The sequence below is a fragment of the Acartia tonsa genome, chromosome 2 (assembly GCF_053477335.1).
Source record: "Acartia tonsa isolate MP-2025a chromosome 2, ASM5347733v1, whole genome shotgun sequence".
NCBI classification, from domain to species: domain Eukaryota; kingdom Metazoa; phylum Arthropoda; class Copepoda; order Calanoida; family Acartiidae; genus Acartia; species Acartia tonsa.
Window position 1 is genome coordinate 61337058 of NC_137261.1, and position 27308 is coordinate 61364365.

The window sequence follows — 27308 nt, forward strand, 5'->3', positions numbered from 1 at the left end:
CTATGATTGATTTCTTTAAAAAATAAGCGAAACTCTCTTATTAAATTGAGAAAAAAGTAGTATTTAGTAAAAAATACTAGCATTACATAATTATAAATAGACATATAAACATAGTTGGCTAAAAAAAATCAGTATCGAAGCCTTAAGGCTTTGATACTGATCTTTTTTAGAATACGTTATGTTTTATTTTAAACTCTAAAAAATAATTTCTGGCTATTTTTACTTTTTTCCTGTTTCAGGAGAAAACCATCATCTTTCTCTCTCTCTCTCTTTCCATCATAGGGTGGATGTTGTAGCTTTAAAAAATTCTTGTTCGCTCTCTCTCTCTCTCTATCCTACCCACTTTCCAACTGCACTGCCTAAATTCCATATTTCTTACATAAAACAACAGCATTAAACTAGGCATGAGGGGGGGGGGGGTTGAGAAAATTTACCCTCTCCCTTTCTTGAGTCATATCTGATGTAACAGGTTATATATAGAGAATATCTGGGGGGGGGGGGGGGAGTGGTTAGGATGGGTCAAAATTTTTGGGGGGATCTGTGGGGCGAATTTCTGCACAGTCTGTGGGTGTGTGTAATGTGTATGTGTGTGTGAGGACACAGTGGAAAAAGGAATTATAATTGGGTTTAAATTAAATACCAATTACCCCCCATGGAAATGTTCGTTCTTGTGTCTGTCTGTTTGTCAGTGCTTTTAGACTTTGCCAATCTTTAGACCTATCCAATCATTCTGTGAAGAAAGTTCTATAAAATGTTTTTAAAGTAAAGACCCGACCTAAACAAAAAATCCTTCTTTTATAACAAAATACAATTTTACATGTATAATAGGACGTATGAAGACAACCTAGCATAGAAGTCGATGCAATATTTAAAACGCACGGACAGACTAAAATTTTAAGAAATGCTATGAATTTGAGAAACCCAATTTTTTTTAGAGATGTTTGGCAAAGTTGCGCGCATTTATTCTTATCTTCCAACCAGTCCTACGCGCGTTACAAAGCCGACAATTTGCAAGAAAGTCGCTACGCCGCGCACCGCAGTGCATACAAGCAAGCTGATGTGCGTTGAAATCTCCTAGGCCTATCACACACACACACACACAATCGCAACCAGTTTTGGTTCAAATAGCAAATTCTTTACATAACATACTATGGAAAAATATCAAATGAAAATGGAATTCTAAAGAAAAGAAAGATCTATATTTATTTTGCACTCTATATCCACGCAGGGTTAGGACCACCAGCAGGGCTAGGCATAGAAAAATACGGGGGAGGGTTATTTAGATATTTCGGGAAAAGCATCATATTATTTTATATTTATTATTATATTTTCTGAATTAAATTCGTTATTGGTAGAGGCTGGATCTAGTCCCCTTCAGATATTTATTTGTTGTGGGGTGCTTAAGAATTTATTCCAGTTTATGGAAGCTTTACAAAGCTTCAGGATGTTTTTAGGCTATTCTCTTTCTGAATTAAAAGTCTTGATGTAGATTTAGAAAATTTCTCTACTCCATCGAACTCTAAAAACCTCCAGATACTAAGAACAAAGTAGTAAGGTTTTTATGGGTTGTCGCTAAGATCTAACCATAACCAATGAACTAAATGAAATCTCCGCTTTAGGAAAACTTCACATAGATTATGGGTTAAGGTTTTAGGCTATTCTAGTTTTAGATTTAAATCTTGAGAAAGTGTTATAACTTTTAATAGTGAACTGGACACCACCCCCCTTCCTAGAAGCTTAGGGGAAAACCACTAGTTTGAACTATGCAGTCGTTTTGCCACTAAAATTGAGAAATTACACGAAATAAAACTTTAAATGTGCATTAAAGAAAGTAAATAAAAAGTTTTTTCATTGTTATTTATCATTTTTGGCAACTACAGATAAATGGATTTATTACTTCTTGGATCTTGAAACTATTAATGTGCTAACGATCCTCTCATACCCTCTAATTCTACTTGATGAACGAATTGACCATCATTTAATGTCCATGTCCACGTATATTTTATATCCATTTGTGAATGAAAGAAAAGTAAATGAAAACTCTACTTCAAATGTCGTCTTTAAAAAAAAAACTAATTTGTATTTTATCAATGCTATTCCACTTTTTTGCAACTACAGAAGGATGAAGGATAGGACAATGAACGATAAATTACACAAACTTATTATCTACAACTAGCACTAACTAAGCTCTCAACCCCCCCCCCCCTCCCGCCAAAAAATCTTCTAACAATATTAAATGTAAAAATCACGAAACTTATGTTTTTTAAATAATTTATTGTGAATATATGGCCGTCTGAATTGTTAAGATTCGCTTTTTAAGATGTTGTAGTCCTTGTTCTATTTATGTATGAATGTATCTACCTATCTTTTTATATGTATGTATGTATGTAAAATGAAAGGTATTTAACGTAGGCCTAAAGCATACATACATACATAGTTAAAATTGTCGTAGTTTATGTGAAGTTGTAAAACAAAATGTATTATTATGTATTAACAGCTGGATCAATTCTATTTTGTTTTTCAAAAAAGCTTTTTTATGGCTATTGATTAAGGCTACTATATAGTCAAAAAGGCTAATTAAACAAAAGAACACATAAACTTAATGATACTAGTTACGCTTTCTAAATCATATCTAACTGGTACAGGAATCTTCATACAATGTTTGAAATTGATAGTACCATTATAAATACTATTTTTAATTTATTGGTTAGTCTTTATTAGTAATATAACAGTCAAAAATAAATACAATATCAAAGATAGATAATTAACATAATGATTCAATTTCAACTTGTAAAAAATTCTTTCAGTTATCAAAGACGACTTTTGTGGCTGTTAACCAAATTGCGCGCCAAAAGCAATGCCGGTAATGGCTTGTATCCAGTCAATGTATTTGTGGACTAAAACCTGACCGCTAGGATAGCCGAGCTCACAGCCTGCCAGAGCTCCAAAGGCAAGAATTCCAACCTTAAATATTTATAATTTCATAATTATACAGGGATATTGAGTGATAAGACAATTACCGCTTATTATTGGAGATCAGTATCATTGAGAGTCAAAAGTCATTCTCTCCCTGTTTTTTTTTTTTTGTTGGGAAAGTACTCTATAATTCATAATGTCTGTCTATTATGTCAGTCAGTCCATTATTAAGTCCTGATCAATATTGTTTTGTCCATCTGTCTGTCTGTCATGCTTTAAAAAATGTAAACGGTTTTTGAGGTTTCGTGAATTTCTTGAAAATTTTGCATATTTTCCTTCTACTTTTTCTTTGTTATGATAACTTACCAACTGCTTTATTACTCACTTCTATAATTTTTTTGTGTTTTTCTACTTATGGATGTTTTCATTGTGTTGTAAAATTGAAGAACTGTACCTGAACCCAAGTGCCATCAGTGGACTGAACAACGGCAGGACCACCACTGTCTCCGTAGCATGTGCCTCGACCATTGTTGCCAGAAGTGCACATCATGTTTTCTGTCATAATCCCATACAAGCGGTTGCACACGTCGTTGTCCAGAATTTCAACCTAAAACAATGTTCATTATAAAATAGGGATTAGACAAATAATTATTAACAAAATTACTCCTTCTGTAGGTTCTAAGGAAACTTTTGAACACTAAAGTTTAAATATAAAACTTATGCAACATTTGAAGGAAGTCCTGGAAGTTTTTCAGCCAATGAATGTAAAAGTTTATAAACAAGAATAATTTATAGACTCTACAAAGTGTCAGAAAAAATGAGCCGTGTGACGTCATAAAAGGGATAGTTGAGTGGAGAAATGGGAAAAGAAACCCCTTAAAAAGGGATGGATTGAAGGGTTGCTTATACCCTGTCTATACCCCATCCCAAGATATTTACCTGTACACCCCTAAGTGCTTCAGCATACACCTTCTAATTATTAATCATACCTCATCCCAAGATATTTACCTGTACACCCCTAAGTCCTTCAGCATACACCTTCTCATCATTGATCAATATCATACCCCATCCCAAGATATTTACCTGTACACCCCTAAGTCCTTCAATATACACCTTCTCATCATTGATCAATATCATACCCCATCCCAAGATATTTACCTGTACACCCCTAAGTCCTTCAATATACACCTTCTCATCATTGATCAATATCATACCCCATCCCAAGATATTTACCTGTACACCCCTAAGTCCTTCAGCATACACCTTAGCATCATTGATCATACCCCATCCCAAGACTGTTGCATTCTGACCGACAATGGTTAAACCTTGACATAAAAACAAGGATGACAATATTCACAAATCATTATATAATTATATTTGAAATTGACATAAAAACTTTAAACATAAAATTATGCCTAAGTGTTACATAAATCATCATATTAACTTTAAAATCAATGGACGACACAAATCTAAATGAAATAGCCATTAAATCATACTACTTATAGAAGACCTAAAGATAAGTTTAGGAAAACTACGCTTAAAATTTTAATTTAATATTTAATTTATAAATTTTATGGCAAAAAATCACGCAACTTTATCATTCAAACCTTAAGATATATTTAACAAGGCTTATATAATCCATAAATGCGAAGTTCAACAAATAAGACAGACAAATTAACCTTGACAAACATACATGAAATAGCCATCAGACTAATCATTACGGACGTATAGAAAGACTTTATTATATAAAAGATGCACATGAGAAAAATTGAATACAATTGCAAAAAATCGCGCAACCTATTCATTCCTACCAATTCAAACAAGAACAAATTTATCAATATGTAGGGAAGCTGCAGCTTTAATAATATAAAAAAATGTTTGTTTATACCTGTTGTATCAAGCATAGATTTATTTACAACCAGAGAGTCTTCGAAACCAGTTTCACCTAGACAATTAGATAAATTTAATTTAATCTGGACTAGGAACATTTCTATCATAAAAAAATCAAACATAATTTATGTATAGATTACTGGGATTTTGGAGGATAAATCAATTGATGTCGAATTTATCTACACTCTCAATTAATATAAAAAATCATCCCAGTGTAGAATAAAGTTATTGGTGGAAAAATTTGGACACTAGTCTTTACAACTAATCAAAAATTTTATTCTACCAAATAATGGAACCTAAAATTTCAAACGTTAGTGAAATTTCTATCTAATGCCCCCTCAACCCACCCCTGCATTTACCTAGAGCTGGAAGGCAGAGTGGAGCAATATACTTTGTAAACACAATCGGATTTTCTAATCTTATCAATCCTATGATTAAAAATATATTAAAACCTTCTTAGATATAATTACTATATAAATAACTAGAGATTTCGCCTCTAGCCCTTATTTAGCGGCTTTGTGGGTATATTTATTTTACAGGGGGCTGAAATTCAGCAAATTATTTCGATTTGAAATTGCTGAAAATTTAATTATTTGTGATGCTTATAGATGGCTTAAAACTTGATTTGTGGTGTAACCAATGGAAAGTGGGAGATAAGAGTGAAAAATTTGGAACTTATAATGTCCGTAGTTATGTCTATTATATTGGATATAATATTTATCTGTGGAAAATGTTTTTTTCTCCGTTGCTATAACTAAAGCACAACCAAAATAAAACTTGGCATCTTCAGTAATGTTTTGTACTTCGCTACTTATGGATTTTATCATCCTTGATTTTTACTTTGATTTTGATTATGGTGTATACAATTATTTATCGCATTGTATTATAGATATATTTCCGCTGATATTAAAATTAAGAACTATAATATTAAAAACCTGTTTTGTTGGCCCTAATTGACTGTAGTCCCTAGCTAACAAAACTTGTATTTATATTATGATTTTTAAAAATATTTCTGGAAAATTGTTTTTAATTCGAGTCTATACATGATTTTTTTTGTATGGCTGAGAACAGGTTTCAAAACTATACTGGAATCAAAATTACCTATATCATTGTTAAGCGGTGTAGGGTAGTTGTAATCAGGATGAATAACCTTCTCTTTCACTCTTCAAGTTGGACATTTATACAAATGGCTTATTGCGTTTTTTTTTAACAAATTTTCTTTTTATTATTGCTTTAAGATTGGTATTTCAGGGATCTTTATGAACAAATAATATGAATGATAAATTTACATACACCTCCAATTATGATAATTTTATTGCAGAAGATTTCCTTGGTCCTTTTTTTCATTGCAGAAGATTTCCCTGGTCCTTTTTTTTGCAGGAGATTTCCTTGGTCCTTTTACGAATTTCACCTTAATTTTTTTTTGATCACCTCTTGGGGCAAAGCCCCTAGAGGCTAGGGGCGAAGCCGCTAGTTCTATATAAAGGAGAATACATTAAGTAGCATACTTTTCTATCTAATGTCCCCTCCCTTCCTGATTAAATATGTAGCTAATACTGTTGTATAAATGCTTCCCTGATAAACTTTTGATCATTGCTGACAGAGAAAAGATCATGATCGCCAACAAGTACACCAAGCTCTTCTTTAGCAACTGTGGCCATACAGTGGGCTCCAGTCAATATCCATTCCTCTGAACAAATATCAATCAATTTAGTAGAATATGTTCTCCTACAAGTACACAAAGATATTTTTTAGCAACTATGGCCATACAGTGGGCTCCTGTCAATTTCCATTCCTCTGAAAATGAATTTATTATTACTTGGATGTTGCACCAGATTTTCATGAACTATGATAAAGGGATGCTTGCAGTTGGCCAAGCTAAAGATACCTACCTTATCCCTTTTTACTCCAGCCCTTTACCTCCTACTGGATTAACAAACCAATAAAAGAGGTCTATATTAGCAAGCTAAATTGACGAAATTTTTTTCCTGCCTTAATATCCACGTATATTCTATATCCATTCTTTTAAACAATTTCAATCATTTTATTTAAAGAGATTATGATAAGACAAAAAACGATAAATTGATTTACATCCCCAATTATGATACTTGAAATTACCCCTTCTTTGGATTACAATTAGTGGTTAAAACGTTTGAACACTCAACTTAATAAACTTATCAATTCAATGTTAGTATCCGAAGTTGGTAAGCATGCACATAAGGAAACGTTATTATAAAACTTTGGGAACTAGAGTAAAAAAAGCCCAATGTATGGCAGTATTCATTTCCACAGGTTCTCACCATCCAGGAAACAAGTTTCAATAAACCTCTTACCTGAAATGATTGTAGCTCCGCAGATATGGCAGTATTCGTTTCCACAGGTTCTCAGGACCGCAGCCATCCAGGGAAACTGGTGTTCCTACAATTCAACAATTTATAATTATTAGTGGTTACCATCAATGAGCACAGAAACCAACTCTTATTTGTAAACAAAATTGAAAAAAGAGAGGTTAGGAGAGTAGGTTTTTTTGTTTAAGTTAGGTCAAGTTACATTAGGTATTTTTTACCATTCAGGTTTATGGCACTGTTGGCAAAGCCCCGCAGGTTAGGACCTCCCAAAGGGGTGTAAACAACCCCCTTTCAATTGGATAAAAGAAAAAAAGTTGTTAGAATTAAGAAAGAATAGTAGATTTTAATAAACTGCACATTCTAGAATTCTAGAATCACAAAACCTTGTGATTTCATATTGTTTTTTGAAGTTGGTTAAAATAATGATACACAATATCCGCTCATTTTACCCCATTCCCTCCCATCCTACTGAACTGTCTCATAAATGGGGTCCATATTATGAGCCTAAATTGACGATAAATTTTCCCTTTTCAACATATCCACATATATTCTATATCTATTGAACAAGGATAAAACTTACAATAGCTGCCCAGCCACCAACAATTCTGCCAGAAGGTGCATCATTCTGATTTCCACACATTCCATTCCATAAGCCTAGAAATAGCATACATTCAAATGAATTTGTATTAGAGAATCTATAATATAACTACAAATTTCCGTATGTCAAAAATGTTTATGGATTAAAGTAGTTTTTTTAGTTGCTATTTAAGATTGACGGCAGATTTTTTTGTGAATAATCCCAATACCTTTACGTTACTACTTGGTTCGTCAGTCTGAGTCGGTAGTGCTCTATATCATCAGATGTCTGCTTAACTGTACTATATACTATAACCAAAGTAACAGGATGTTTGTCTGTCTGTCTGTGTGTACCGAAAGATCTCACTAACCGCTGAACCGATCGGGTTCTCCTTAACAGGGTAGATTCTCATATGTCCTGGGAAGGTTTTTAACTATTTTGGGGGAGGGTACTACCACCCTCCCAAAAGAAATGACAAAAAAATTGAAAATTTTCTTAAAATCTGGGAGACTTCAACGTCAAATAAGGTGGTATCGTACATAAAAAATTAACTTTAACAAACAAAAACATTTAAAGTGCCACTAGAGGCCTCTAGGGGCGTAGCCGCTAGTATACTATATAGCTGATCTTTGCTACTTTTGGATGCAGGATAACTTGTATTCTTATAATAAAGTTAGTAGTATACATGTATGTAGAATTTACGTGTATATTATGACAGGGGAAGAAAATTTAGTCATTTTAGGTTGCTAAAATGGAAATCGTGTATTGGCAAAAAATTAAGTCACCTGAATACATTGAAGTGCCCATTGTAGATTCTTCTTCTTTGGTCCCATCCGTTCCTCCTGTTGATATTGCAGGCCCTAGACAAAATTAATAAAAAAAAGAGTTTTAATTGATATTTTTTTTTAGAAGAAAAGGGTATCTTCTCTTGGGGCAGGAAACTGTATGTATTATACATCTATACTACAAAGTAGCTTGATGTTCGTCAGTCTGTCTGTCCGTCTACAGCTTAAAGTCTTGGTAACCACTGAACCGATCGATTGAGATCTACTCTAAAAGGAATATACCTACTGGTCCTAGTGACAAAACCGCAAATATATTTATAAAGTGCATCGGTAAATGAACTCCTTTGTCTCTAGATACTGTGGTCCTGTACATTTTCATCTTATCTTTTTTGTAGGTTTTACAATTGTATAACATCACAAATGATTTTGTTGAAAGAATGAACATAATTTAATATATTAATTGGTTAAGTTAGGTAAAGAGATTTTTGCAGTATTAGGGCTTCGCAGAGTTTGGACCGCAAGAATGAAAGAAAAAAAATAGTTTAAAGGGAATGGAGGGAGTGTGGGGGGGGGGGGGTGGGTTGTGATTTCAATATAGAATTTACTAAAAGCACCAAAAAAGTGTAATTAGCTTACCAACTTGTGGACACTGAACAGTCTGAAGAAAATTAGTATTTGCCAGGGAATTCTTGGCATTCTCTGTTGTATTACCAAAGGTTCCAGGTACAGCTATTCCATTGGGCTGGATGGCACGGTACCGGCATGAAAATCCTTGATATCTATAAAATGTATTACAATAGATGAACAATCAGACACACAAAAGCAGTTTTTAGCAGAAAATTGGTTATTGAAAAATAGTTTAATCCATAATACCCGCAAAATATTTTTTGGAAAATATAATTTCACCATACAAAGCTTACATCATAACTTACATCAAACTTTTTATAGCTGACTAATTATGTAAATGTTAAATAACTACAAGTTGTGTAAAAGTTGTCTGATTGGATTCTGGAATTTGATTATAGTTTATTATGTTTGTTGTGCTGGAGATGATTGGAATCATAGTTTACCTGAAGAGGTCATCAGTGATAAACTTGATGAGAAGTTTGTTTGTGGTACTGGAGATTATTGGAGGCATAGTTTACCTGAAGAGGTCATCAGTGATAAACTTGATGAGAAGTTTGCTTGTATTGCTGGAGATGACTGGAGGCACTGCTCCACAATACCTCTCCTCGTCAGGAAAGGATGAATTGCCGCTGGGTGATACCAACAGGTAGTCAAATGTGCAGTTGCCACCCTAGTAATAATCAGATTTGTTGTTAATATGGGGATGCCAAGAGTTAGTCAGATGTACATTTTCAACTCAAGATTTATAAGAATTACCCCTTCATCCCACCTCTTCCCTTTGTTGCAAAAAATGTACTTGTGTATAGTCTTTCATTCAGAAAAAAAGTTACGCAATAGATTATTTGTAAGATTGAGTTATTAGCACGATAGGAAATTCATGGTTCTGTTTTGTTCAGTATATATTCTTATTTATAAACTGTACAAAACAAAGTGATTTTTGTAACCAAATGCTAATTCAACTTTAATAAGCTTTTTCTTAACCTTGATATTTGCCCTAGTACTTTTTAACTGATGTACAGCCACTGACTACTGGGTATATGTCATCCAAAACATCAAGAAACTAAATGTGGTAAATAAATGTGTACCTGGAGAGTAAAAACATCACAGGTCACTTTGACTGTATAATTCTCATTTGGAACCTATAATATAACATAAGATAAAGTTATTCATAAACATTATTCTTTTATTTCATAGGAAAAGAGTTTGATTTGGCTTAATAAAAAGGGCAGCTTTATGTTATGATTACCATTCTAACAGTTTAAAGTTTAAAGAACAAATTTTAAAGACTAAATCTAAGTCAAGTTTCCCTAATCTGAAGAACTCAGTATCCTTACTATTTTATTAGAAGTAGAATGATAATACTTAATTCTTTTTTTTTTAGAACTTTTACCAAGTTACATGACATAACAATTATTAATATTATAATCCTCACCTCAATGTCATACAAGCATTCCTTGTTCCTGGGATAATATAAAGGAAATTGGGGGCTTTCAATAATTCCATATAAGTTCCTAAAAATAAATTTTTTTTAAAATTCTTATATTATTACTTTACCTACCGGTATTAAAAAGTGTGTTAAGGATTCAGGCTATTTCATATTTTGGTAATATTTTTATCTTCCATCTAATGCTGGAAGACTGCAATTTTTACAACATGCGAAACTACAGATAATGTGTTTTTACTGTAAACGTACAATAAACAAGGATGACAACATCTAAAAGTAGCGAAGCTCAAAATTTATTGATAGACATCAGGAAAAAAAATAATCTTTTGAGTATGTTAAAAAGTCATGAATAAAGTGACAGTAGAAAATCTTTTAGTATAAAATATGCATTAGTATTATGTAGTATCACTGACAGACCAACGAACCAAGCAAATAATATACCAGCTGCCCATAGTGAATCTTCACATAAGTCAAGCTGTATATCTTTAAATAGCTGTTGAGAAAATATTTTTTCCAATATCCTCATGGACTGACTGACAGACAGACAAAATAATTAATAGAGTAGCTGTGCTACAAATAATAGATCCTACCTATAGGTGCCACCACACCCAGCAAGATTTGAATTATAGGCAGTTGTCCCTCTCTTTTTTCTTGAATGCGCCCCTTCTTCTATTTCAACAGCATCATCAATATTGTCATAGAGCTCATCAATAATAATATCATCTATTGCATCAAGAGTTTTGTCAGTTGAGTCTTCATTCTCGCCTCTATTTATTTTGTTAGCTATAGCTGTTTTAATTTAAGAAAACTGGATAATTTTTAAAAGATTTATTCGATAAATAAAAGTATAAATAAATAAGAAAATAATTAGATAATTTTTAATAAAAAATCTGTATTATCTTTTATTGTATCGTTTAATAGACAGTTTTCCACAGATATGAAAATAAAATATTCTGATACTAAAACCTAGGGGCTAAAGAAAACTGGTATTAATTTTAGGTTTTTTTTTTAAATATTTGTGGGAATTTGTCTGTAAAAGATAATATACAAGATCTTTCAGTAAAACTGAGAACCCATTCAAATATCAATCGGTTTCAAAGCCATACTGGTTATTGTATTAGCTAAGCTATTCCCTATCGGATTTGCTGGTAATATTATCTTCCTCCTCAGAAACTGGTATTTTTGGAAGCAGGTAGTCAGCTCGGATGTTGAAGATCTTAACTCTTCCAGTTGCTACAGGAGTCTGCAACAAAAAAAATTCCTTTAATACCTATATTTGTGACAACTTTTATATTGAAAAATGTAAATGGTTTTTAGTAGGATTCATTTTTGACTTCAAACTGGTTCTTAACAATACGGTAAGAAAACTTGTATGATATCTAATCTTATACAGTTTAGCATGAAAAAGAAAATAAAAATTATATTTGGGAACTATATTTTGTTACTAACATATATGTTCATTTTTTCTTAAACTTTGGTTTGCAAATTAAAGTTTGCAATGTGACAAATTACCTAAAGTTGCATAGATGTAAAAACATTCAGAAATAAAAAGAAGCAAAACACTTTTGCTTGAAACACATAAACACAATATAACCTAAAATTCTTTACAAACATTTGAGTTTGACTGAAAGAAACATAAAAGACAGAAAACCTTTAATGGGATTAAGATAATAAATTTAAAACTCTATATCTAACCTGACTAAGTTCGTTAGACATGATTTGACTGTATGGTGTCCAGTCAATATATCCATTGCTGTTCATACCACTTGAGGCTGAAATATTAGTTTTTTCAGAAAATCATTAAACTTTGCAATTAAATATATAAATATTTTTGACACTTCTATTGGGTTTAATACTAAAAGCAACTTTAAACATATAATTGCATAAAAAGGTGTTGGATCAATCGATGTATTATTATTTGGATGATGCATGTACTTAATAAATTAACAATAGGAGCTGGCTAAAATAACAAACTTCCCATCGACCACCTTTACCCCATCCATTCTATCCTCCATCTATATGAACGAACTGACCAATAAATAAAAATAATTATTTTAGCATGCAATTTAGATTTAAATTTTCCCCTGTCAGTATATCCACTTATTCTAAATCCATTGTTGAATCAGATGAGGCCATAAAATCATCTTATGTGTATTTAATGTACCTAGATGATAAATTTACAATTCGTCAAGAAGTTTATATAAAAAATGCAACCTTTTGAAGGTGTAGTTGGAGCTTCACTTGTTGATGGCGGAGAAGGTGGTACTGATGGAGCAGCATTTGAAGATGGTGGAAAAGGTGCTACTGATGGAGCAGCGGTTGGTGCTTCTGATAAAGCAGCGTTTGATGGTTCAGAGGTTATAGTTGTGCCATCATCCACTGTTGTTTCTATATTTTCTAGAATATTTTCTTGTCTGTTGTTTATCTAAACAAAATTAAATCTTTCATTTACTTTAGTATTAAAGTAAACAAATAGAGTGGGAAAGGGTTAAATAACTGTATGTCCCAACCCTATGTTCTCTGTGCCGACTTTTAATTAGGTCTTAGTATTTCAGTCAATAGCATCGGAAATATTAACTCAGCGCAAGTCACCATAAAAGAGTTGAAAGCAATTTGCCAGCAAACGAAATTGGTCCCCAAGACTGCACTCCAGGTAATTTTCTTGATTATATATCGATTCTTCTATTACTTTATTTATAAAATGTTTGCTTGGGTGAATAACTAAATGGTGGCTTGGACTTAATTCAAGCAACAAGCTGGTTTTTCTTACTTTTAGCTGAGTTGTTAAGACTTAGCATAATTATATATTGTTAGGTATCTAAAGGAGTAAGACATAGAATGATAAAATAATGTATACCCAAAATTTTGTTGGATATAATTAACCCATATGTAAAATAAAGTTATGTGTGGTTAAATATGGTCACTAAGGATTTGCATAACACAACCCAGATAAGTATCCGAAATGTATAAGCAGACAAATGAGAGAATGCGTGTATACCTGTGGTCTTGGTAATGGTAGTCCATAAGGTCCAGATAAAAACAATTTCTTTTCTGTTGACTCTACCTAAAAAACAGGCAGTTGGACAAAATTATATAAACATGTAGGTACATAACAGGAAGAAATAGACTGATTTTTTCCGTTTTCTGACACAACAAATATGAGGAAAAAAACCTGATTCTCTGTTAAAAAATATGTTTATTAAATTTATTTTAGGTGTTTTAAATATATCTTAAGACAAAATTGTACAATTTAAAGCTTAATAATTTTAAATAGTGCATGATGATCTAATTTGCCAGATTCTTTACTTTTACATTAAAAGTAAAAATTATTTACTTTTAGATATTTTTTTTAAAAAACAATATTCTTATCAGATATCAAAGGCTTTTTTAAAAATTGTTTTGTATTTTTCCAATTGGTTTTACTTTATAATTAGAACTAGTGGCGACGCTTCTAGTGTTTTGGGGCTCTGGATTTTAAGAGAGGGACAAAAAAATGCCTTAAAACCATCTCAAGACTAAAATCTGAGAATAAAATAACCCAAAACTCATAGCAGACAAATATGAAGATTACCCTAAACAGAGAACCCAATCGGTTGAAAAAAGTAAAAAAAATAATGTTATTAAATCTGAACCTTTGAATTTACCGGAATAACATTCTTGCTTTCCAGGTTCTGCAAAGGAACAGCCTTGACAGTTGTATGCTGGATGAATCCTGATTGGCCAGGAGCAACAACCAATAGGAGGCAGCCAATTATGGAGAGACAAACTGGTTTCCACACTAGGAGAACCATGGCCGCTCTGTCTCTGAGGATGAAATGCAAATTGCATCCCTTTTATAGGCAGTAACAGGTGCACAGTTTTACTTTAATAAAAAAATGTGAATAGAGTGGTGGCAAATATTTGGTGCTTGAATGATAAACAAGGTTGACAATATCAATAATTAGCGAAGTTAATGTAAATCAAATAACCCAAAATTTTATAACCAAAATTTCTCCTTCGTTGGCTTAAAGACTTTGGGTCTTTTGACAAATCTTTAGCGATTGATTAAAAATTGCAGTGTCTAAACACACTTTAAGGAATGATTTTAATCCGAAAATTTTTAGTTGTTATAATTATCATTCGGTTGTACATCAATATATAGATCCCTACTATTCATGAAGGACATTAAACTCTATGAACAAACAAAGTAAATATGGAGTTGATTAACCCTACCCTAAAAAGTTATAAAGCTTCCATAAACATAAAAGATGCTTTGATGATCTAAAGGAGAACCATATCGGATTATTAGTTAGTGATATTCTTTGAGAAGTAAGCTACAGGCAAAAATACCTTACTTCTTTATATATTCTTTATCAGTCACAACACTATTTTCTTATTAAACAGAGATGACAGACACCTAGTAGACTGAGAATTGAGCAAGTTAATAAAGTACAAAGATACTCAAATACTGTTTTAAACCTTTATTTGGTAGTTGGTTAAAGAATATTTTTTTTTATATATATTTGAATATAGATAGATCTTTTTTAAAAATCTGATGTGTACAAAATATGTACTGTACAACATTGGACCCTGAATTAAACCCCCATTGTGTTTTATATTGTACAATTCTTAATTGACAGAATATCTATATAATAAGATTTATAGCATACATATTAAAGTAAAAGAATAAAGGGGAGAAGAGCTATATGTAACTCTACCCTCTGTATCCCGATTTTTTATTGGTTCAGCTAAAAGAAAAAAAATATTAACACAGCCGAGTCCCTACAAAAGTACAGATAGCTATTTGCTACCAGAAAAGGGTCCTCATCATAGAGCCAGGTTTCTGGATCATACATCTAAACTTATACATTTATTGTACAATTTACATACATACAAATACATGTATATTCGATATAAAAATACTAGAGTTGGCTCGATATAATTATCTCCCTATTGGCTAGTTTTCTATATGCATATCTTTTCTCAATAAATCTATTTTCCTCACCCGGCATTACTATCTAAAAGAAAGTAAATATTTAATAATTTAAATGATTTTAAAAAGATTTTTTAAATTATATTTTTTTCTTTACATTACCATCACCAAAGGGTTAATAATGATGATTACAATTTTAGTTTAATATTTGAACACACAAAATGTCGCCACAATCGAATTCTTTTAAAACAGAGTTTTCTTAAATTTATTATATTATAAGTTAAAATTTTCTTTTTTTAGTATTAGAAATTAAATACATCAATATAAGGTAAATAGCAACATGAAATTAAAAAAAGGAATTTATTTTTAATAAAGTAAAATAATGGGTCTTATCGTTCTGGGCAATGAGAGTTTATTATGGATTATTGGAGCACTATGAGTTTTAAACAAATATTCCTTGGAAAATTTGAGCTCGTTTATAGACATTTATTTCCTATATAGATCTAACATGGATCTTGAAGCAATTAAGCAGGCCGTTTTGTACATGTTAAAAATTAGAAGATTTCATTAAATAAAAGTTATCGCAAATATACTTAGTAAATAAGGCATAGAGAAAAGCTTATAAATTGCATAAGTTGGTGAATTGCACCTGTATATAAATAAGTAATTAGGTAATTAATATCATTAATATAGGTAAATATATTGTTGTTTTTGTTCTCATTTAATCTATAATACGAGCGGCTACGCCCCTAGAGGTATATTTGTAATGATAAAAGTGTGTTTCATTTTACAGCGGATTCTCTTCGCTGTAGTGTTTGATATGTACTTGTTGAATCAATATATAATTACTAGAATGTTGCACCAAATTTTTATATATTCTGACAAAGTGATATAGCTGGCCTAAAGTACCCTCTTTACCCTATCCCACCTCCTTCTACTGTATGAATGAACTTACCAATAAATTAGGTCCATATCAACAAGCTAAATTGGCGATAATATTTCCACAGCCATTTTATCCATTTATATTATATCCATAAGTAAGTGTAAAGAAGATTTACCCTGTAATTGATATCAATTGAACAATACAGGTCATTTGAATTTGAATTTCTGAATGTGTACACAGTTTCCTCGGTGTTTCCTCATCCTCAATATTTATTACTAGCTTAAAAAACTTCGAAACTTTCAAAATTTAGATTTTTTTGAAAGTTTAAAGCTTTTTTACCTAGTAGTAAGTACTGAGATAGGATGAGGAAACTGTGTACACATTCAGAAATTAAAATTCAAATGGCCTGAATGTTTCTATAGTCATTTGATTCAAAAAGATCACATTAAACTAGAATGGTATATTCCTACTGTGACACAAGTTCCAAAAGCCACAAATTAATTATCCGTTATGTTATGGTTACACACTGAAAATTTATTATAAAGAAAAAATTGGAATGAAGAAAGATTTTGTCAGTAAAGCTCCATGTTTTATTCCATCTGGATTATAACCGGTTCTGAGCTATAGTCTTAAATCATATATCATAAATGATTTTACATGAAAAAATAAGTTGGTCACTGTTTTTGATGGTCCAAAAGAGTCAACAAAAATGAGTTTAATCCTAATAAATTTTCATATTATAACATACAAAAAATATAACTATATGAAATATAAGCTATCCGTCACGGACTGACATACCGATTCTATACATAGAAAAACTTACATCCAAGTGGATTAATAGTTATTTCTCGCATCGTATTATAAACGGCTTTCCGCGGATATAGAAAGTACAATTATGAGATTAAAACTAGTTTTTTTAGCCCTGAAGTGCCGAAGGCACTGGCTAAAAAAACTGGTTTTAATCTTATGATTGTACATTTCTATATTCGTAGAAACCTGGATATAATACGATGCTAGACATAGTTTTTTCGTATGGATGAGAACCGGTTCATATCCACCGGATTCGAATGAATACGAGAAATATCCTTTTAATTTTCTCACCCATAGATTAAATGTAATAAAACACCATGTGGGATTTATCAATTTAAACAGTGGTATAAACCAACATAAAACTATGAAACAAAGTTTTTTTTAGAAAATTAAATATAGGGGCACATTAAGCAACATTTTTTCAGCAAATTATATTTGAAACAAAGATGAAAATATGCAACGACACACTTTCTTCTTTGATGTGTGATCATAGAGATTAATCGCTTATAATATTGTACCTTGTTGTCCAAGGAATCATTATTCAAAATTCAGATGAAATTAATGAATATTTCTTTATAAAGTTGTTGTCCCAAAAGTTATAGATCAGCATGATTTGAATGTTTAATTTAAACATATTTTTTGTTCTAACTCAGACTTTTGTGAATGTATAGTTTTTATTAATATCAAATTGACCTTTAAAAGTGACAACAATTATTTCAAATCATTGAAAAAATATATATCAACAAAATTTGTGTACACTTCCACTAATTTGATTCAGAGGCGTGCGCTAGATTTTTTTCTGTTGGAGGAGGGGGGGGGGGGTATAACCATAATTTTTATATGTTCATTTTAACTAAACATATTTTATGATATTTTAGCTTTTTTACTTCTTACTTAGAATAAGTAGTTTTGTTGTTGATTTGCATAATAAGACTGAAATTACTTCCTTTTACTTCGCATGTAATTCATATTTTAAGTTGTGGAGCCATTCTAAGAGTGTTCTGTCTGTCCTTCTATTGGTAAACACCCAAATGCAGAGGCGAATTATACTATCCACACCTTTCCGCAAGAATCCGCAAAGTGTGGCGATAAAATTAAGGCCTATATTACATGTTTTCATTTACAGTTAAATCCTTCTTTCCCCTTCTTCAGAGGTATTTAAGTTTTTAAAAAAAAATTAAAATCCTTATCATTAAAATAACAACAACGACTTTTAATTTTCAGGGTTAATATATTGCCTATCAAAAATATTTTATATTGAAATACGATTATTGACAATTTATTAGATGAACTCTTAAAATGACATAAATTATACACTTATTTTTAATATCCCTGAAAATTTTACCTTACTGAATTTGGCCATTTTTTGTTGAATTAAGAGGAATATTGATATTATTTTATTGATCGATTGCTGAAATACATCACGGAGCATTCTCGAAAATTGCGCGTCACACGTTTTATAGCCTGCCGGCACACGAGTTGAAATCTCCTAAAAACTTACTTTAAATCAAAACGTTTTTTATATTCTCATTCGTTTTCATTCCACCGATAGAGCTAGTACTCTCTCTTACATCGCTTTTTAATACGTTTTCAACAGTAAGTTTTAGTTTTTTAGTGTATTATATATGTTTTTCAACGTATTATTTCATTTACTATTTTCAGTTGGGGATTTTATTTGCATTTGGGATTATTCAGGAGAATTTCAATAGTAAATGGAGATTGGTTCCTAAATACTTATCGAATTCTTCGAATTTTCCCAATATTTAAACTCTTTTAGCTTATTTTCGACGGATTCTTTAGTGATTTATGGAATATCGATCGATAAAAAATATTAATTGTAGCATAAGGAAACGAAATAAGACGTTTTTAATGGAATAACATGAAGTTACAAAATGGCCATTTTTTGTTGAATTAAGAGGAATATTGATATTATTTTATTGATCGATTGCTGAAATACATCACGGAGCATTCTCGAAAATTGCGCGTCACACGTTTTTATAGCCTGCCGGCACACGAGTTGAAATCTCCTAAAAACTTACTTTAAATCAAAACGTTTTTTATATTCTCATTCGTTTTCATTCCACCGATAGAGCTAGTACTCTCTCTTACATCGCTTTTTAATACGTTTTCACCCACCCTCCCTAACCCTTTATTTTATTATTGGAAATTTTCTACTTTTTTACTTTTCTAATTTCTGTATTTTTATATTGATATTGTTCATTCTAATTTGACATATTTAACTATTCATGTCTCCACATTTTTCTCAGATCAACGTTTTTTAAATCCTCTGTGATCATGACACCATTCGAGTACTATAAACTCAGGAATGTTAAGACATTCCATGCTCACAATATCGTTGCCTATAAGCAGATTTTAGGTTTAAACCTGCATTATTTTGTCGTTTATCAAAGTAAAACTGATAAACATTTAGTAGTCAGAGAACTGATTAATCGTGCATCTCGTTTTAAAGATCAATTAGAACAAATTAATCATACTTTAGATGATAGTTTTTTATCCGCCAAATCTGTTTATGATAATTTTGGCCAGTCCTTCAAAGATTTTGAAGCCGAATGTCGCAACACCTTGTCACTTCTTGATTGATTTAAGTTACTAAATTTTTTCTTTTTCTTTCTTATCCAAAAAATTCTTATTTTTCTTCATTTAATGTTCAGACATTAATTTTCTTAAATTAATTTCAATTTCTTCCTCTTTAGATTTTTCTTTTCTTAAAAAAATACTGATTGTTAAATTACAGCATGTCTTATTTGTTAATATTTTTGCATGAATTTTTTCATGAATGTTTTTAATTTTACATTGTTTGTAAATTTTCTTTTAAATTTAAATTTCCTCTTCAGACCTAAAAATGCCTGTTCCTACAGGACATTCGCACAACTCCTCAGATGAGGATAATTCCCCCCCCCCCGCATCTTCCACAGTGGTTCCTACCACAAATTTGTCTAGATCCTATTCGGCTCCAGTCAATACCTCAGCTCCCTCGTCGGTTGTAGCTCCAGGTCCTTCATCGGTCGCACAAACGATTATTTCCCAGGATCCTAAAGATCCATTGGGGTTAAATAACCTTCCTCCAGCCGGCTCATATTTGCCGGGGATAGGTTTTGTGCCACAAATTAATCAGCCGCCGAAAATGACAGCGCGACTTCAAGAGTCTGCAGCTCCAGCGCGACCATCAGTGTCTGCAGCTCCTCACATTGAATCTGAGAAAGTTAAGATGCCTGTCAGACATGCTTCAGTGTCTTCAGGTAAAATTCATACTTAGTACTCATGATTTTGATTCAATGATTTAGAAATTGAAGTTCATATGAATTTTGTCTTCTTGGCAGTTTTTTACCCTTACAAACATTTTTTCCTTTCTCAACTTTAAATTTCCCCCCCCCCCCCTTTTTTATTCTTTCCTTTTTTACAGCTATACACCTTTTTCCGCTTTATTTTTATTTAAATCTTTTTATTTTTTTTTAGACGATTTTTCCCCTAAACGCAAGAAGTCAAAAAAGAAGAAACGCTACTCTAGTAGTTCCTCTTCTTCCAGTTCTTTCTCTTCATCTTCGAGTTCTACGGAATCAGATGAACCTAAAAGGAAAAGAAAAGGTACTTTTTAAATACTTAGACAAAATCCTTTCTTTCTCACATTTATGAACTTTTTTAAAAGTTTTTTTATGATATTTATCACAGAAATTTATTTTAGTTCAATTATTTGAAATATAAATTTCTTGTTTCTATGAACATCGACTGAATATTGACGTTATTCTTCGGTTTATCATATCTTCATATATTCTTTCTTTAGGAAAGAAGAAGAAAAAGAAGAAGAGCAAGAAGCACTCTTCCGATTCTGACAGTAGCAGCCAACTAGTAGGCGGCCGGAAAGCTAGACGTCGCCTCCGGCGAACAGCTGAAATACTGTCAGACCCACCTGCTTGGATAGGTATGACGTCAGCAGACATATATGCCGAGCGGGAACGCCTCTTCGAACATCTCAACGTAAGAAAAACATTTTTAACAAAAATTTTTTGATCAAGCATATATTTTTTAATATATGTAGGGGTTATTTAGTCTATTTAAACAAAAAAAGGGCAGTTATTTTGGGTTAAGGGCATTTTCTTTTTCTAAATTCCTTATAAAATTTTTTCAACATTTTGAATATTTTTGTTATTCAACATATTAATTTTTTGTTATTTCTTTATCCATGTTTATCTTTTTTCCAATTTGAAATTCTTTTCTTGGAAATCTCACAATAGTTTTTCTATTAAGTCTTTGGAGGAAAAGAATGACGTCTCTCTCACATTTTTAAAATGCGTCTTAAGAGACACCTGCCGTTCGAAGAATTATGTTGAGGATGCTGCGAAGCGTCTTGTGGCGTTGAAGGCCCCCAAGAATTTGTTATATGATCTACAGCAGTCGTTGCAAGCCTGCTATCAAGCAATAAAGGCAAGAAATTCATAAATTTTTTCTTCTTTTTCGTCTTATAATAATTAAACCTATGCCATATTTTTAATTTTCTTATTTTACGTGCAAATTTCGATCAATAGAAACCGTTTCTTATCTATGAAATCTATTTAGTTTTTTCAAATTTGTTTTTAAAGAAGACGTGCAAATATTTGATTAACACCAGTTTTATTAGCTTCCGCACCACAGAAAAGATTTTTATAATATATTCTGTGACATTTACATTATTTTTCATTTCATTTAAGTTTCATTATTTGTCATGTAAAAGGAAAGATAATTCCTACGACACCTTTCTTTTCATAGAGCTAGACATCAACATATTTTTATTCAAAATTATCAAGATTTTCATTTTATCTAGATAGCTGAAAGCTCCATCGGGTACATCGAACTGGCTTTTTCGAAAAACATCGGCCACGCCAACCGGGTGGCTCTAGCAGGTAACAGGCGCTACCTCACCACCCAGCAGCAGCGTATCTCGGATTCCTTGCCTGACTTTCGAGGAGACTATAGCAGAGGAGCACGTGGCGGCTTCTCTAACGGCCGGTTTAACTCAAATGGAGGCTCAAACCCTAGGGGCAGAGGATCCCGAGGACGAGGTCGAGGATCTCTTCGCTGTCACGGATGTAACGGCAAAGGACATAAAGTCGACGACTGTCCTTCCGCCAACCCTAAATAATAATTCTACCCCGCTTTACGCTATTCAAGATTTAAACCTACCGATACCTACCTCAGATATTCCAAATTTTCACATCGCTTCTCTAAAAAATTTTTGTTTTACAGAAGATTATGAACATTATAAACGTTTATATGACATCCAATCGGATTTTTTATCTAGTTATTCTCCAGCTTATTCTATTCATTCACTTACAGCAATTAATTTTTATAAAAATATTCTTAATGCACCATCTTTTGTTTTGCAAACCCTTACTTTTGGATATCAACCAGGTAGATTATTGAGAATAATTCTTTCCACAATTTATTTATATATTATTTTTTGTTCCACAAAACTTTTTCTTTTTACAATTATTCTCCATAATCTATCTTTTTTAAGTTTTTTACATCTCCAGTGTTACCGTATTTCGAGAAGAACAACAATAGCGCTGTCCGCAATCCAGAATTTGTTCGTCAAGAAATTCAATCTTTACTAGACAAAGGTATTATTGCTCAAATCGATCATCAGCCTTATTGTTGTTCACCTCTTACGGTAGCTAGTAGAACATGTAGTTTAACTAACACAACTAAACTCAGGAAATTTTTCGACACATAAATATTATTCCAAATTCTTCCTTCAATTCTTTTTTTTGATTCCCCTCTTTTTCTATCCTTTTTATTCTTTCTTTTTCAATTCTTTTCACTACCCCTCAAATATTTTTCGTTTGAATTCATTTTTTCAAAAAATTTTTTCATATTTACCCCCCCTTTAAAAATTTTTCGAAATATTTCCTGCTTTTAGATTGTGCATCGACTTATCTCGCCACATTAACCTACTTCTCCAGCCTGAGAACGTCTCTTTAAATGACATTAAGACAGTGCTGCCTCGCATTTCTCAAGATGTATTTTTTACATCCTGGGATTTGCGGGGCATGTACCATCAAGTACATCTACATCCTGCCGTTACTGAACTTTTTGGTTTTTGTTATAAAAATGCTGATAATTCCTACTCTTTTTACAAATATTTAAGGCTTCCCTTCGGGGTTGCCTCAGCCGTATTTTTAGTTGATGCCTTGATACGCCCAGTTAAACATTTTTGTCACCGTCACAATATAGACGTGAGCGTCTATATTGATGACGGCCTGACTGTCGAATTAAATTATTTTAAATGTCTTCTTAGTACACACTTTGTCCTATCAGTTTTACTATGTGCAGGTTGGCATTTTCAACTTTCTAAATGTCAACTAGAACCTGTTCGTCGTATACAATATTTAGGTTTTATTCTTGATAGTAGTAAAATGATAATTTCCCTGCCCATCGTTAAAATTCAGAAAGTTTTATTTCTTCTTGACAAAATTTTAGTTGCTTTTGATTCTAATGACCCTGTAGATGTTACTATGTTAGCTTCCTTTTTAGGCAAACTATGTCATGCATATTTTAGTCATGGAGATTTTATTCGTGTTGTGGCTAGAAACTCTAATCATGCTCTTGGTGTTTACACCTCACAGTATGGCTGGAAAGGAGCTTTGTTTGTCAATGCAGATATGTTTCAAGAGTTGTCCCTCTGTAAAGAACATTTTGTTTCTTTAAACGGACAACCCATTCGTACTGAATCTAAAACAATAGAAGTTTTTTCCCCCCATCAAACATCTTTTTTAATTGACAACATTGATCCTAATGACTTAAACAAACATTGTAATATTTTTGTGTCAGACGCCTCTGACCACTCAGCCTTTTCATTCAAAGCTGGAGACTGTAAGATTATTTCTGATTATTTATTTACTCCACAAGAGGCTGAATTATCTTCAGGCCATAGAGAACTTTTAAGTATTGTTAAAGCTTTTGAACATTATAGCAATTATTTTGCCACCCTCAAAGGACAGTTGGTTATTTGGATAACGGATAGTATGTGTCTTTACTCTTTTTTGCGTATTGGAAGCCGTAATTTAGTTATTCAAAAATTATTAATTCAATTAAAAATTCTAGAGTTCCAATACGCAATCCGTATTATACCTAAATGGATGCCCCGAGACAGCTCACTCATCACTTTAGCAGATTTAGGCTCTAAGCTTTTTAAATCCTCTAATGAATTTGGGATTAGTTCTAACGATTTTCAATTTCTTCAAAGTTATTTTTCTATCAAATTTTCAATTGACTGTTTCGCAACATCTAGAAATTGTAAAGTAGAGAAATTCATTTCCCCTTTCCCACAACTAAATTGTTTCGATATTGATTTTTTCACAGTTTCCCTGACAAGTTCAGAATGTTACTACATCCACCCCCCAATTTCTCTCCTTTCTCGTGTTTTTAATAAATTAAAATTATATGAGGATATAAGAGCAGTGGTAGTTTTGCCCTTATGGCCGACATACCCTTTCTGGAATTGTATTGTTAAAGGATCTTATTTTAATTCTTTTGTCAAAAATTTTCTGCTCTGGGATCCTTATTACATTGCTTCTACACCAAATAATTTTTTCAACGGTCATAAGACGTTTAAAACTCTCGCCTTATTGATTCATACCGGTAAAGACTATGCAATTCCTTTACCAAAATTTTAATCAATATGTTTTTTAATGAATTGTACAAAATTTTTTCAGCATCTTAAAATGAGAACGTCTTTCAAACATTCAACTATAAATTATCATAAGTTTAATGCTCCGTTACAAACTTTTAAAGACAATAGACCTCTAGAAAAAAGAGGCCCTCTTTATTTTCCGTCAGTTTTAGAGAAATACAACCTTACAGAAAAAAGGAAACGTCATATAAAATTGACAGCGTCTTCAAGAACTAAGTCCACGCAACTACTCCACAACCGTACTTTACGCCGTTTTGAAATTTTTTGCGAAAACAGAAATAAAACTCTGTTAAATTTTTCAAAAAAGGATTTAGCCGCCTACATAGAATACTTAGAGGACTCCGCAGCTAAAAAATCCGCCGTAGTCGGTTTGGCAGGCGCGATAGATTTTCTCGCCAGTGCATTAGATATGAAATCCCCCTGGACCCCCCAAATAGAAAGAATGTATCAGGGTATCACAAGAAGAGCCTCTGCAGAACAGCCTTTGACCAAGAAAGCGCCTAAACTGCCCATAAAATACCTGACCTTGGCCATCGATAAGCACGTGACACCTTTTCTAAAGAATCCAGATCAGGTAATCTGTTTTCATATGAATCATAAATCTTTTTTCGAATAAATTTTGATTAATACTTACTACTTAGCTATGTTTAAGTTTTCGGACCAAACTACATTTAATATACGGAGTTTTTTCACATTTTCTTTCTTTGTCTAGCATTCATATTGATCTCTAATAGAAATCTTATTTCTTAAAAATTCAAATTTAGTTTTTTCGGACCAAACTATTTTAAGATATGGAGTTTTCTACACTTTTTTATTTCCCATTAATATTGTTTTCTAATAGAAACCTTGTTTTCTTAAGATTCCAATTGTGACCCTCCGAGCAATCGTGGCTCAGCACCTTCAGTACAGCTTGTGTGCGCGCATATCTGACCTGTTGAGATTAAGAGCTTGTGATCTAGCGGTTACCACACTAGGAGACACGCCAGCAATGAGCATAACCTTCAGATCTTCTAAAACTGACCCTAGGTACTTATTTTAACAAGAAAAATCTTCCTTAAATTCTTCTTTTTCCCCAAAATTTTTTCCAGATTTTTTCAAATATCATACGACATTCTTTTCTACCTATTTCTTACTTTCTATTAAATTGGAAATTACAGTATAATTGCAAAATAATTTCTAATTATCTTAAAACAAATTCTTTTCAAAGTTTTGTAATGTCCTAGTTTGAAATGTTTATAATTACAAACGATTTCTTAGCATATTACCTACTTTCCTCTACCGTTAAACTGTTAAAGAAAATTCCAGAAAAATCTTTTTTTAAAATTCCTAATTTTTTATACATTCTTCAACTCTGTATTTCATTTAGAATATCATTGTTTTTCACACAAAAACATAAACATTATTTTTCTAGATTCGAGGGCTCCACCAGTTACGTGATCTTCAACGGATCGGAGTATTGTCTTTATTCATTGCTGGTCCTGTATTACAATAGGCTCCGGTTATATTCATCAGATACTTCCTGTTTGGATACTAGCTATTTGCTGCCCCGTACAGGGAATGGTACCACTTTGAAATCTTCTAGGCGAGTTTTTAAGCATAATATATTCATACATTTCTTATTCCTTTTTTAAGTTTTCACAAATTTTATTGGTAATTATATTTTTTTTAGAATTCTAGTCGCAGATGGACGTTACGCCATTTCAGCTTCCACCTTAATGAAGGATGTAAACTTAATTTATAGTAACTTAGGACTTAAGCATAAAATTACATCTAAATCTGCTAAAAGCTTAGGAGTGTCATCTGCCTTTAGATTAGGTATGAGCGATGATCATATCCGAGTCTTAGGCAGATGGCGCTCCATAGCTACAGCTCAACATTATCGAGCTATTGATGATACGACGCTCATTGAAATTTTTTCCAAGATTATGCTAAAATCCTCGAGCACAGCAGTTCCCAGGTCTTTAGCAGCCCTTACAGACCAAGCCTCCAATTCCATCGCTTCACGGACGACTCCCTCTTGGTCCTCAGCCCATTCAGCGCCTCTGAACCGCGCTCTTATCTTCCAGATTTTGTTAGCTTCGGGCTATCTAGACCCCCAAGGATGCCCTCTCAACAACGAGGGTTATCCCCTCCCTCAAGACGTTCCGGAGGTTAGAGCCAACGGCGAGGACCTTCTAGCCATCGAGTCTTCTCAAACCTTCATAGTAACTCTGCCGAACTAAGTTATTATACACTTTGTATTATTTTTATATTTATGCTTTTCATTCTAAAATGCTTAAATAAAACAGAAACTTTTTTAAATTGCATATTAGTTCTTTTCTCAGTATTTTTTCAGATTACTTACAATGTTTCTTTTTTTAAGAAAAAAAGAATTTTTTAATAACTACCTACCATAAAATTTATTCAATTTCGAACTGGTTTTATTTATC

The 27308-nt window shown here is 32.3% G+C and overlaps 4 protein-coding genes across 5 annotated transcripts; 2 read left to right on the forward strand and 2 right to left on the reverse strand.

Moving 5' to 3' along the window:
- Positions 1 to 2661: 2661 nt before the first annotated feature.
- LOC145312649 (ovochymase-like) lies at positions 2662 to 11664 on the reverse strand. The gene is made up of 16 exons (XM_080151909.1): positions 11661 to 11664; positions 11178 to 11376; positions 10576 to 10654; positions 10229 to 10282; positions 9662 to 9813; positions 9153 to 9295; positions 8517 to 8591; positions 7735 to 7808; positions 7140 to 7224; positions 6382 to 6496; positions 5908 to 5969; positions 5166 to 5234; positions 4805 to 4861; positions 4150 to 4241; positions 3371 to 3523; positions 2662 to 2964 (listed from the first exon to the last, which is right to left on the reverse strand). Exons 1-16 carry the CDS (start codon positions 11662 to 11664, stop codon positions 2833 to 2835), a joined length of 1545 nt encoding a protein of 514 aa, XP_080008035.1. The 3' UTR covers positions 2662 to 2832.
- Positions 11401 to 14388, reverse strand: LOC145312277 (uncharacterized). Of its 2 annotated transcripts, none has more exons than XM_080151515.1 (5): positions 14220 to 14388; positions 13586 to 13651; positions 12802 to 13012; positions 12283 to 12359; positions 11401 to 11830 (listed from the first exon to the last, which is right to left on the reverse strand). In XM_080151515.1, the coding sequence occupies exons 1-5, from the start codon at positions 14376 to 14378 to the stop codon at positions 11714 to 11716; spliced, it is 630 nt and encodes a 209-aa protein (XP_080007641.1). In that variant the 5' UTR covers positions 14379 to 14388; the 3' UTR covers positions 11401 to 11713. The 2 variants fall into 2 exon arrangements, with proteins under 2 accessions (XP_080007641.1, XP_080007642.1); XM_080151516.1 differs by having other exon boundaries at positions 14232 to 14387.
- A 5663-nt stretch (positions 14389 to 20051) lies between these two features.
- LOC145312650 (uncharacterized) lies at positions 20052 to 22329 on the forward strand. The gene is made up of 5 exons (XM_080151910.1): positions 20052 to 20452; positions 20670 to 20798; positions 20995 to 21188; positions 21459 to 21635; positions 22012 to 22329. The coding sequence occupies exons 1-5, from the start codon at positions 20056 to 20058 to the stop codon at positions 22327 to 22329; spliced, it is 1215 nt and encodes a 404-aa protein (XP_080008036.1). The 5' UTR covers positions 20052 to 20055.
- Positions 22330 to 24994: 2665 nt separating this feature from the next.
- LOC145312651 (uncharacterized) lies at positions 24995 to 27101 on the forward strand. Its single transcript, XM_080151911.1, has 4 exons — positions 24995 to 25453; positions 25739 to 25905; positions 26291 to 26461; positions 26690 to 27101. Exons 1-4 carry the CDS (start codon positions 25289 to 25291, stop codon positions 27099 to 27101), a joined length of 915 nt encoding a protein of 304 aa, XP_080008037.1. The 5' UTR covers positions 24995 to 25288.
- The last annotated feature ends 207 nt before the right edge of the window (positions 27102 to 27308 follow it).